At 41.2% G+C, this 12,542-nt stretch overlaps 1 protein-coding gene across 1 annotated transcript; it reads right to left on the bottom strand.

Moving 5' to 3' along the window:
* Positions 1-8,067: 8,067 nt before the first annotated feature.
* LOC125085322 (olfactory receptor 7D4-like) lies at positions 8,068-8,940 on the bottom strand. Its single transcript, XM_047703642.1, has one exon. It carries the CDS (start codon positions 8,938-8,940, stop codon positions 8,068-8,070), a length of 873 nt encoding a protein of 290 aa, XP_047559598.1.
* Between the last annotated feature and the right edge of the window lie 3,602 nt (positions 8,941-12,542).

Here is a 12,542-nt window from a genome sequence, read left to right on the forward strand (position 1 = left end):
CACAAGTTCAGGGGTCTATAGGTCCACTCTCACATCAGACCAGTTGAATACAAATTTGGGAACTTTTTCACATTCGATGATTTGCTAGAATGATTCAAACTGAGAGGACTGCCTCAGATTTGATGACAAACTAGAATAACTCATAGAACTCAAGAAGCAGCATACTATGATTGCAGTTTTATTACAGCAAAAAGATACAAATTAGATTCAGCCAAAGGAAGATACACATAATACGAGGTCTAGAACATCCCATATGTGAAGCCTTTTGTTGTCTTCTTTCCTTGGAGTTCAGACCCGTTACCTTTTCCTGGGACGATATCTGTGACAATACTCAAAGACTGTTACCAACCAGGTAGTTCATCTAAGTTCCAGTGTCCAAAATTTTTATTGAGGCTTTGCTATGTACATATGATTAGTTGAAATATGGCCTATATGGCTGAGCTCAATTTCCAGCCTTCCTCCTAAGGCTGGGCTGATATCTCTTTCCCCAAAGCTCCAGCCTTTTCATCACATGGCTGGTCTCTTTGGCATGGCCAACCCTCATCCTGAGTCATTTCATTAGCATAAACTATGAGTTGTGGTCTATGAGGCCCTCCATGAATAGTCAATCACTCCAGATCACTAGGAAATATCAAGTGTTTAAAAGGTAACCCTGGTAGCTGGGACAATCTCTCTTTAGAGGAAGCCAAATTCCTTACTACACATTTGCCCTTGCCCAGTTGTTGATTCCAAGAGCACTGCCTGGTAAACATCCTGTGTGCTAATCATTGTCTAATTGTCTGCTTCACAAGGAACTCTGTGTGGGACACCTTGTTACTAATAACATTTATTTGAGAAAATTTAAAAACAGTTCCAAGGTAGTTGAAATGGCCCATAATATTCTTTGAATTACAAACCCAACACTAAGCTCAGGAATAGGAAAATTCAAGGAAAGGAGAAAAGGAATGGCAGCATTCATTCATTCAGTCTCCCTGGGGGCAGTAGGGAGGCAGGCACCCACTGAAAAGCTGAAGGACTCTGGAAACCCAAACTCAGAGTTGTTTAGAAATGCACTCAATAAGCATATGGAGAAAAGTTCAAACTTACTAATAACCAAAAAAATAATTTATCCATCTGGGTATATAGTCTGTTTGGGCTTATAATATGATCAGAGAAACTGAGATCCTAGATTTATGCTTTACGAGGGCAAAGATTTTTGTCTTTTTTTCCCCACTTCACTCCTGTGTTCTAGATACCTACTGCAGCCTATACTGTAAAGGAACTAGCAATGGTTATTGATAAAATGCACTATTTCATAATCCTCATACAACTATTCTGATTTGATACTTAAAGTGGCTCTGGATTGGAAATCCAAGCTGAGGTGTAGTAATAGGAAAGTAAAAGGAGGGGATGTGGAGAGTAGGAATGAGGATAACAGAGCAGTCAACATAAGAGGTTAAGGTACATCAGAAAAGGGACTCACAAAGCAATTCTGAGCAAAGTCACTTATGAAGGATGGGTGAGAAGTAAAACTCAATATCACCAAGAGGCAGAATTTCTTTAGACCACTGCTGCTGTTCCTGTCAGTTCAAAAACCCAGGAGAAGGGGGGGAGGAGTCAAGATGGCGGAGAAGTAGCAGGCTGAGACTACTTCAGGTAGCGGGAGATCAGCTCAATAGCTTATCTAAAGATTGCAAACACCTACAAATCCAACGGGAGATTGAAGAAAAGAAGAACAGCAATTCTAGAAACAGAAAATCAACCACTATCTGAAAGGTAGGACTGGCGGAAAGTGAATCCAAAGCGACTGGAAGATAGACCGCGGGGGGGAGGGGCCGGCTCCTGGCGAGCGGCGGAGCAACGGAGCACAAAATCAGGACTTTTAAAAGTCTGTTCCGCTGAGGGACATCGCTCCAGAGGCTTAACTGGGGTGAAGCCCAAGGCAGGGTCAGCGCGGCCTCAGGTCCCGCAGGGTCGCAGAAGGATCGAGAGTGTCTGAGTGTCTCAGAGCTTACCGGTATTAGTACGGGGAAGCCGGCTACAGAGACAGAGCCGAGGAGTGACTCTCAGCTCGGGGTTACCTTGAACCGGTCGCAGGCTCGGTCAGCTCGGAGCGCGGCCGGAGGCCAGGGTGACGGGAGTAATTGGGCGCTGATCTCTGAGGGTGCACTGAGGAGTGGGGCCCCAGGCTCTCGGCTCCTCCAGGCCGGAGACCGGGAGGCTGCCATCTTCATTCCCGTCTTCCAGAACTCTATGGAAAGCACTCAGGGAACAAAAGCTCCCGAAAGCAAACCCAGCAAACCCGAGCGGATTACTCAGCCCAGCCCCGGGTAAGGGCGGTGCAACTCCGCCTGGGGCAAAGACGCTTGAGAATCACTACAACAGGCCCCTCCCCCAGAAGATCAACGGAAACCCAGCCAGGACCAAGTTCACCTACCGAGGAGTGCAGTTTCAATACCAAGGAGAGTGGCGGAATTCCAGAGAAGAAAGCAAAGCATGGAACTCATGGCTTTCTCCCCATGATTCTTTAGCCTTGCAGTTAATTTAATTTTTTTTTCTTTTTCAATTTTTTTTTCTCTTCTTCTGCTAAATTTTTTTAACTTTTGCCGTTTTCTTTTTTAACGTTTTTTAAATAGTTTATCTAATATATATATATATATATATATATATATATATATATATATATTTTCCTTTTTATATTTTTTTATCGGCTTTCTTTTTTTAATAGTTTCTTTTTTTTTCTTTCTGAACCCCTTTTTATCCCCTTTCTCCGCCCTCACGATTTGGATCTCTTCTGATTTGGCTAAAGCATATTTACCTGGGGTTGTTGCCACCCTTTTAGTATTTTACTTGCTCCTTCATATACTCTTATCTGGACAAGGCAGAAAAATTCAAAACAAAAATAAGAACAAGAAGCAGTACCAAAGGCTAGGGACCTAATCAATGCAGACATTGGTAATATGTCAGATATAGAGTTCAGAATGATGATTCTCAAGGTTCTAGCCGGGCTTGAAAAAGGCATGGAAGATATTAAAGCAACCCTCTCGGGAGATATAAAAGCCCTTTCTGGAGAAATAAAAGAACTAAAATCTAACCAAGTTGAAATCAAAAAAGCTATTAATGAGATGCAATAAAAAATGGAGGCTCTCACTGCTAGGATAAATGAGGCAGAAGAAAGAATTAGCGTTATAGAAGACCAAATGACAGAGAATAAAGAAGCTGAGCAAAAGAGGGACAAACAGCTACTGGACCATGAGGAGAGAATTCGAGAGATAAGTGACACCATAAGACGAAACAACATTAGAATAATTGGGATTCCAGAAGAAGAGGAAACAGAGAGGGGAGCAGAAGGTATGTTGGAGAGAATTATTGGAGAGAATTTCCCCAATATGGCAAAGGGAACAAGCATCAAAATCCAGGAGGTGCAGAGAACCCCCCTCAAAATCAATAAGAATAGGTCCACACCCCGTCACCTAATAGTAAAATTTACAAGTCTTAGTGACAAAGAAAAGATCCTGAAAGCAGTCCGGGAAAAGAAGTCTGTAACATACAATGGTAAAAATATTAGATTGGCAGCAGACTTATCCACAGAGACCTGGCAGGCCAGAAAGAGCTGGCATGATATATTCAGAGTACTAAATGAGAAAAACATGCAGCCAAGAATACTATATCCAGCTAGGCTATCATTGAAAATAGAAGGAGAGATTAAAAGCTTCCAGGACAAACAAAAATGGAAAGAATTTGCAAATATCAAACCAGCTCTACAGGAAATATTGAAAGGGGTCCTCTAAGCAAAGAGAGACCCTAAAAGTAGTAGATCAGAAAGAAACAGAGACAATATACAATAACAGTCACCTTACAGGCAATACAATGGCACTAAATTCATATCTCTCAATACTTACCCTGAATGTTAATGGGCTAAATGCCCCAATCAAAAGACACAGGGTATCAGAATGGATAAAAAAACAAAACCCATCTATATGTTGCCTACAAGAAACTCATCTTAAACCCGAAGACACCTCCAGGTTTAAAGTGAGGGGGTGGAAAAGAATTTACCATGCTAATGGACATCAGAAGAAAGCAGGAGTGGCAATCCTTATAGCAGATCAATTAGATTTTAAGCCAAGGACTATAATAAGAGATGAGGAAGGACACTATATCATACTCAAAGGAACTGTCCAACAAGAAGATCTAACAATTTTAAATATCTATGCCCCTAACGTGGGAGCAGCCAACTATATGAACCAATTAATAACAAAATCAAAGAAACACATCAACAATAATACAATAATAGTAGGGGATTTTAACACTCCCCTCACTGAAATGGACAGATCATCCAAGCAAAAGATCAACAAGGAAATCAAGGCCTTAAATAACACACTGGACCAGATGGACATCACAGATGTATTCAGAACATTTCATCCCAAAGCAACAGAATACACATTCTTCTCTAGTGCACATGGAACATTCTCCAGAATAGATCACATTCTTGGTCCTAAATCAAGTCTCAACCGGTATCAAAAGATTGGGATCATTCCCTGCATATTTTCAGACCACAATGCTCTAAAGCTAGAACTCAATAACAAGAGGAAATTTGGAAAGAACCCAAATACATGGAGACTAAACAGCATCCTTCTAAAGAATGAATGGGTCAACCAGGAAATTAAAGAAGAATTGAAAAAATTCATGGAAACAAATGATAATGAAAACACAACGGTTCAGAATCTGTGGGACACAACAAAGGCAGTCCTGAGAGGATAATATATAGCGGTACAGGCCTTTCTCAAGAAACAAGAAAGGTCTCAGGTACACAACCTAACCCTACACCTAAAGGAGCTGGAGAAAGAACAAGAAAGAAACCCTAAACCCAGCAGGAGAAGAGAAATAAAGATCAGAGCAGAAATCAATGAAATAGAAACAAACAAACAAAAAAAAAAACAATAGAACAAATCAACGAAACTAGGAGCTGGTTCTTTGAAAGAATTAATAAAATTGATAAACCCCTGGCCAGACTTATCAAAAAGAAAATAGAAAGGACCCAAATAAATAAAATCATGAATGAAAGAGGAGAGATCACAACGAACACCAAAGAAATACAGACAATTATAAGAACATACTATGAGCAACTCTACGCCAACAAATTGACAATCTGGAAGAAATGGATGCATTCCTAGAGACATATAAACTACCACAACTGAACCAGGAAGAAATGGAAAGCCTGAACAGACCCATAACCAGTAAGGAGATTGAAACAGTCATCAAAAATCTCCAAACAAACAAAAGCCCAGGGCCAGACGGCTTCCCGGGGGAATTCTACCAAACATTTAAAGAAAAACTAATTCCTATTCTCCTGAAACTGTTCCAAAAAATAGAAATAGAAGGAAAACTTCCAAACTCATTTTATGAGGCCAGCATCACCTTGATCCCAAAACCAGACAAGGATCCCATCAAAAAAGAGAACTACAGACCAATATCCTTGATGAACACAGATGCAAAAATTCTCGCCAAAATACTAGCCAATAGGATTCAACAGTACATTAAAAGGATTATTCACCACGACCAAGTGGGATTTATTCCAGGGCTGCAAGGTTGGTTCAACATCCGCAAATCAATCACTGTGATACAACACATTAATAAAAGAAAGAACAAGAATCATATGATACTCTCCATAGATGCTGAAAAAGCATTTGACAAAGTACAGCATCCCTTCCTGATCAAAACTCTTCAAAGTGTAGGGATAGACGGCACATACCTCAATATTATCAAAGCCATCTATGAAAAACCCACCCCAAATATCATTCTCAATGGAGAAAAATTGAAAGCTTTTCCGCTAAGGTCAGGAACACGGCAGGGATGTCCGTTATCACCACTGCTATTCAACATAGTACTGGAAGTCCTAGCCTCAGCAATCAGACAACAAAAGGAAATTAAAGGCATCCAAATCAGCAAAGAAGAAGTCAAACTATCACTCTTCGCAGATGATATGATACTATATGTGGAAAACCCAAAAGACTCCACTCCAAAACTGCTAGAACTTGTACAGGAATTCAGTAAAGTGTCAGGATATAAAATCAATGCACAGAAATCAGTTGCATTTCTCTACACCAACAGCAAGACAGAAGAAAGAGAAATTAAGGAGTCCATCCCATTTACAATTGCACCCAAAACTATAAGATACCTAGGAATAAACCTAACCAAAGAGACTAAGAATCTATACACAGAAAACTATAAAGTACTCATGAAAGAAATTGAGGAAGACACAAAGAAATGGAGAAATGTTCCATGCTCCTGGATTGGAAGAATAAATATTGTGAAAATGTCTATGCTACCTAAAGCCTTCTACACATTTAATGCAATTCCTATCAAAGTACCATCCATTTTTTTCAAAGAAATGGAACAAATAATCCTAAAATTTATATGGAACCAGAAAAGACCTCGAATAGCCAAAGGAATATTGAAAAAGAAAGCCAAAGTTGGTGGCATCACAATTCCGGACTTCAAGCTCTATTACAAAGCTGTCATCATCAAGACAGCATGGTACTGGCACAAAAACAGACACATAGATCAATGGAACAGAATAGAGAGCCCAGAAATGGACCCTCAACTCTATGGTCAACTCATCTTCGACAAAGCAGGAAAGAATGTCCAATGGAACAAAGACAGCCTCTTCAATAAATGGTGTTGGGAAAATTGGACAGCCACATGCAGAAAAATGAAATTGGATCATTTCCTTACACCACACACGAAAATAGACTCAAAATGGATGAAGGATCTCAATGTGAGAAAGGAATCCATCAAAATCCTTGAGGAGAACACAGCAGCAACCTCTTCGACCTCAGCCGCAGCAACATCTTCCTAGGAACATCACCAAAGGCAAGGGAAGCAAGGGCAGAAATGAACTTTTGGGATTTTATCAAAATCAAAAGCTTTTGCACAGCAAAGGAAACAGTGAACAAAACCAAAAGACAACTGACAGAATGGGAGAAGATATTTGCAAATGACATATCAGATAAAGGGCTAGTGTCCAAAATCTATAAAGAACTTAGCAAACTCAACACCCAAAGAACAAATAACCCAATCAAGAAATGGGCAGAGGACATGAACAGACATTTCTGCAAAGAAGACATCCAGATGGCCGACAGACACATGAAAAAGTGCTCCATATCACTCGGCATCAGGGAAATACAAATCAAAACCACAATGAGATATCACCTCACACCAGTCAGAATGGCTAAAATTAACAAGTCAGGAAATGACAGATGCTGGCGAGGATGCGGAGAAAGGGGAACCCTCCTACACTGTTGGTGGGAATGCAAGATGGTGCAACCACTCTGGAAAACAGCATGGAGGTTCCTCAAAGTGTTGAAAATAGAACTACCTTATGACCCAGCAATTGCACTGCTGGGTATTTACCCTAAAGATACAAACGTAGTGATCTGAAGGGGCACGTGCACCCAAATGTTTATAGCAGCAATGTCTACAATAGCCAAACTATGGAAAGAACCTAGATGTCCATCAACAGACGAATGGATAAAGAAGATGTGGTATATATACACAATGGAATACTATGCAGCCATCAAAAGAAATGAAATCTTGCCATTTGCGATGACGTGGATGGAACTAGAGGGTATCATGCTTAGCGAAATAAGTCAATCGGAGAAAGACAACTATCATATGATGTCCCTGATATGAGGAAGAGGAGATGCAACATGGGGGGTTAAGGGGGTAGGAGAAGAGTAAATGAAACAAGATGGGATTGGGAGGGAGACAAACCATAAGTGACTCTTAATCTCACAAACCAACTGAGGGTTGATGGAGGGAGGGGTGTTGGGAGAGGGGGTGGGGTTATGGATATTGGGGAGGGTATGTGCTATGGTGAGTGCTGTGAAGTGTGTAAACCTGGTGATTCGCAGACCTGTACCCCTGGGGATAAAAATATATGTTTATAAAAAATAAAATTTAAAGGAATCTGCAAAAAAAAAAAAAAGAAAAAAAAAAAAAGGAAAAAAAACCCAGGAGAAGCATTTATATCACTGAACGTTGATTGTTCTCCCCAAAACTGTTTGTAGAGCGCCCTGATGTCCCTGTTCAATCGGCTGTAGACGAAGGGCTCAGCATTGGGGTGACCACAGTGTACATCACCGAAGCAATCATGTCCCTCCAGGAAGATGCATCAGAACTGAGATACACACCAAGGCCTGTCCCATAGAATAAAGAAACCACAGACAGGTGAGATGCACAGGTAGAAAATGCCTTGTACTTCCCATTAGTTGATGGGATTCTCAGGATTGAGGAGGTGATTCGGGTATAGGAGAAAAGGATTCCAGAGAAGGGAATGATGCCAAGAAGGCTAGTTACGATATATAGCAGGATACGATTGACCCATGTGTCTGAGCAGGCAAGCGTGAGGGCCTTAGCAAGTTCACAGTAAAAGTGTGGAATTACCCAGTTGGTGCAGAAGGAAAGCCGAAGTATCAACAGACTCTGGGTCAGGGAGTATGACAAGCTGATGAACCAGGACATGAGAACCAGGAGGCCACAGAGTTGTGGGTTCATGATGACTGGGTAGTGCAAGGGGTGGCAGATGGCCACAAACCGGTCATAGGCCATCACAGTGAGGAGAAAAGTGTCCATACCTCCAAAAACCATAAAGAAATACATCTGGATGATGCAACCTGCATAGGTGATGGATTTGCTCCGTGTTTGGATGTTCATCAGCATCTTAGGGACCGTGGTGGAGATGAAACTTATGTCAGCAAAGGACAAGTTGGAGAGGAAGAAGTACATGGGGGTGTGGAGGTGGGAGTCACAGCTGATGGCCAGGATGATGAGCAGATTCCCAAGCACGGTGACTAGGTACATGGACAAGAACAGACCAAAGAGAAGGGGTTGAGGCACTGAGTCTTGGGAAAATCCCAGGAGTAAAAATTCTGATGCACTTGTTTGATTTCTTGCTTCCATGTTGCCAACTCATCAGCTAGACGATATAAGTAGGGAGTGACCATGAAATAGGCACTAGATAGACTCTAGGATCTCTCTACTATTTTTGTTTCTTGGAGTGAAGTGCTGTGCATAATAGCCTTAACATTACAAAGTTTAGGAATCCTACATTCTGTTATTCATTACATGCAACATTTAATAATGTTGATCAACCCTGTCCATTGGCCTCTGGGACACTCATTTATCCTATTTATGTAGAATCATCAAATCTAAAAAGTTAAGAACCCTGTTAGATCTTAGCGATAAAGTGGTCCAAAATCACTCTAAAACAAACGTGGAACATGAGGTCTGGTGAACCTCAGTAACTTAATCTGGATTGTCCAACTTGTCTGGAACCCTAAAAAGGGTCAGATAAATATGTCTCAGAGGTGAGAAAATTTGAGAGTCTTTCAAATATTTGGATAGATTATTTCAGGGTGAACAGAATGTAGGTTTACTCTTCAAGAAAAATGAAAGGAAGAAAAAGAGAATGTTCTTACCAAATAATAAACCACATGAACAAATTCTTAATGCTTAGTGTACCAGGAGCCATCAACATCCTGCAGGGCCAGGGCCAGATGCTTCCTGGACATTATTATTGCTTGACAAAATATCTTTCATCTGTGAATTAAGTATTGGTGAAAATTTCTAATGAAAACATAGGTGTCACGGTTTCAACCATTTCAGTACCATAAGTACCATAAGATCAGTACCATCATAACCTCAGTACCATAAGATAAAATACTACTAAGGTCACAAACAGAATTTTGAGTCATATCCTCAGTGGTGCTCATCACTCGATGGGTAGCTTCGTCAGTGAAGTGTCTGCTTTGGCTCAGTTCGTAATCCCAGGAGTCTGGGATCGAGTCCAGCATCAGGCTCCTTGCTCAGCAGGGAACCTACTTCTCCCTCTCCCTCTGCTTACAACTCCCCCTTCTTGTGCTCTCGCTCTCTCTGTCAAATAAACAAATAAAATCTTAAAAAAGTTTTCCACAAGAAAAAGTTTTTTTTGTAACTGTGTAGTGGCAGATATTAACTGGAATTTTTTTGGTAATTCATCAAATATTATATGTGCTATATTATATATATATATATATATATATATATATATATATATATATAATTTTATTTAATTATTTGACAGAGAGATTGAGAGAGAAAGATTGAGCACAGGCAGGGGGAGCTCCAGAGGGAGAGGAAGAAGCAGGCCCCCACCAAGCAGGGAGCCTGATGTGGGGCTCAATCCCAGGACCCTTGGATCATGACCTGAGCTGAAGGCCCACACTTAACCAACTGAGCCACTCAGGCACCCCTATATGTGCAATATATTGAATCATTATATTGTACACCTGAAACTAATATAATGTTGCATGCCAATTTTATCTCAAAAAGAGAAAACTCACAAAACCCCCAAAGCAGATAGTGTCTCTGGAATGATAAAAATGATCACATCAGAGGCAAATTGATTAACTATGAATGAACATCTTTGTTCTGAAACTTGGTGGGGTGAGCAGTTTGCAATCATCTCTGCTGAGTTCTGGTGAGAGGATCATGACTCATCTTTAAAGTATGAGAGTTTGGGGATGCCTGGGTGGCTCAGTTGGTTACGCAGCTGCCTTCGGCTCAGGTTCTGATCCCAGCGTCCTGGGATCGAGTCCCACATTGGGCTCCTTGCTCATCGGGGAGCCTGCTTCTCCCTCTGCCTCTGCCTGCCATTCTGTCTGCCTGTGCTCGCTCTCTCTCCCTCTCTCTCTCTGACAAATAAATAAACTCTAAAAAAAAAGTATGAGAGTTTGTAAAAGATTCCCTTGACCTCTAGTAAGTGTGGCTTACTTTCTTGCCTTCTGATCTGTTCTGTTGAGCAGTATATCAGAGAGTGCACAGGAAATGCCCACACTTCTGGTTATTTCCTGGAGTATGTTGTGTGCATTAACATCATCAACTGGATTAGAATCAAGGAAAACAATTTCATTTCCTATAGGGGCTGGATTGTCATTCAAATGGGTGATGGAAATGAGGAATAGCGTGCATCTTAAGAAGAGTTTCCCACACATCAGAAACATTTTATGTTAGGTCGAGAGGTTAGAAATTAAAAGTGGAGGATACAACCACTTGTCATTTATACTTTCCCCTTTATTCATGTACCAAATACATTTTTGTTTTCTGTTTCTATTCTGTTTCTAGTGTCCAGAGCAAGAAGGGCATCTTTGGGATAGGCTAAGTGTTAGCTGTTGGGGATAAAACGATTAATGATGTGGTTTTGTCCTGAGGAACCCCACCTCAGGGACATTAATGGATGCAGAAACCTGATATTATAATACAGTGAATTAAATGCTAAGATAAAGGCAGTCTGCAAAGTGAAGTACAGAATTTAGCCTGAAGTGATGGAGTCAGGGGGGCATTCCTGGAGGAAGAGATCCCTGGGCAAGGAGTTGTCTAGGTTGATGATTGAGTCTGGGCTTATCTGGCACAGAAGGCAGCAAGGGAAACGGTCCATACACAAAAAGCAGCATGGGACAGAGTGCTCTTAGCAATGTGCTGAAGCACAAAGTGGGACATGGGAACAGTGAAGAATGCGGTTGGAGATGAACAGGGACCACATCTCTGGGAACCTTGAAAAAAACAATGGATAAAGGATAGGGGCCATGTAGGACCTGTGACATGTAACATGATCATATCACAATTTTCCCTGGTGCCTGGAGTTAAAGATAGATTTAAGGCAGGCAAAAACTAGGGTCAAAGGAAACAGGGTTGGGAATCATCACATCATTAATGTTGAAGGGACAAAGCCACTTGTTTTAGGAAGAGGAAGAAAGGCCAGAAGAGGTGAATAAATTAGTCCAATGTCTTGTTAATGATTTCATGTCCCTACCTAAGGATGAGACCTGATACCCAAGTGTAATCACACGAACTATGAGATAGGGACTTGTGAGTTTCAGTGTCTCCCAGGATGTTCCGAGAGCAAAAGGGTAGAATGTCAAGGGGGGACTGGATGTTGGATCGTCCTGTGTGATTCTCTTTCCCCCTTATCCACCTGCGTCTTTATATACCATAACCTTGGATACCAGGGAACATGGACTCTTCACTCTTGAAAATCTCTATAAGAAACACAGATAAGGGTGAAGAAAGAAGAAGAAGGAGAGGTATTTTGAAGAAACAGGAGGTTTCCCCAACAAATGAAGGTGGCAAAGAAGGATTCAGAAAGGATCTGTCTAGGCTGAGTGAAGGTGGAAGCTCTGGAGTTTTGGAACCAGGTAGGAGAAAACAAATCAATACCTCATGGTAAAAGTCTATTAGTACCTGGAGGCATCCATTGGTACACCTCCAACTGGTAACAGTGTCACTACACAGTGTGGTTCTGGAAAGTCCTATGTTATCCAAGAGTGGGTGCTCTGCCTCTTCCTCCTCATCTCTATAATCGCCATCAGCCACCCATCCAAATAACATGCAACCAAAGTAAAAACTCACTCACAACAGCAACTTTGAACAAGGAGTGTACCCATTCACCCCCCGAAGCAACTGGCCATAGAGCTCACTAGTGACTTCAGTTTAATAGGATTTTCCTCCAGTTCAAGAATTCTAAA

The sequence above is a fragment of the Lutra lutra genome, chromosome 1, assembly GCF_902655055.1.
Source record: "Lutra lutra chromosome 1, mLutLut1.2, whole genome shotgun sequence".
Lineage (NCBI taxonomy): Eukaryota > Metazoa > Chordata > Mammalia > Carnivora > Mustelidae > Lutra > Lutra lutra.

Excerpts from the sequence above, each read along its gene's own strand:
- LOC125085322 (XM_047703642.1), bottom strand. The coding sequence starts at position 8,940 with ATGGAAGCAAGAAATCAAACAAGTGCATCAGAATTTTTACTCCTGGGA.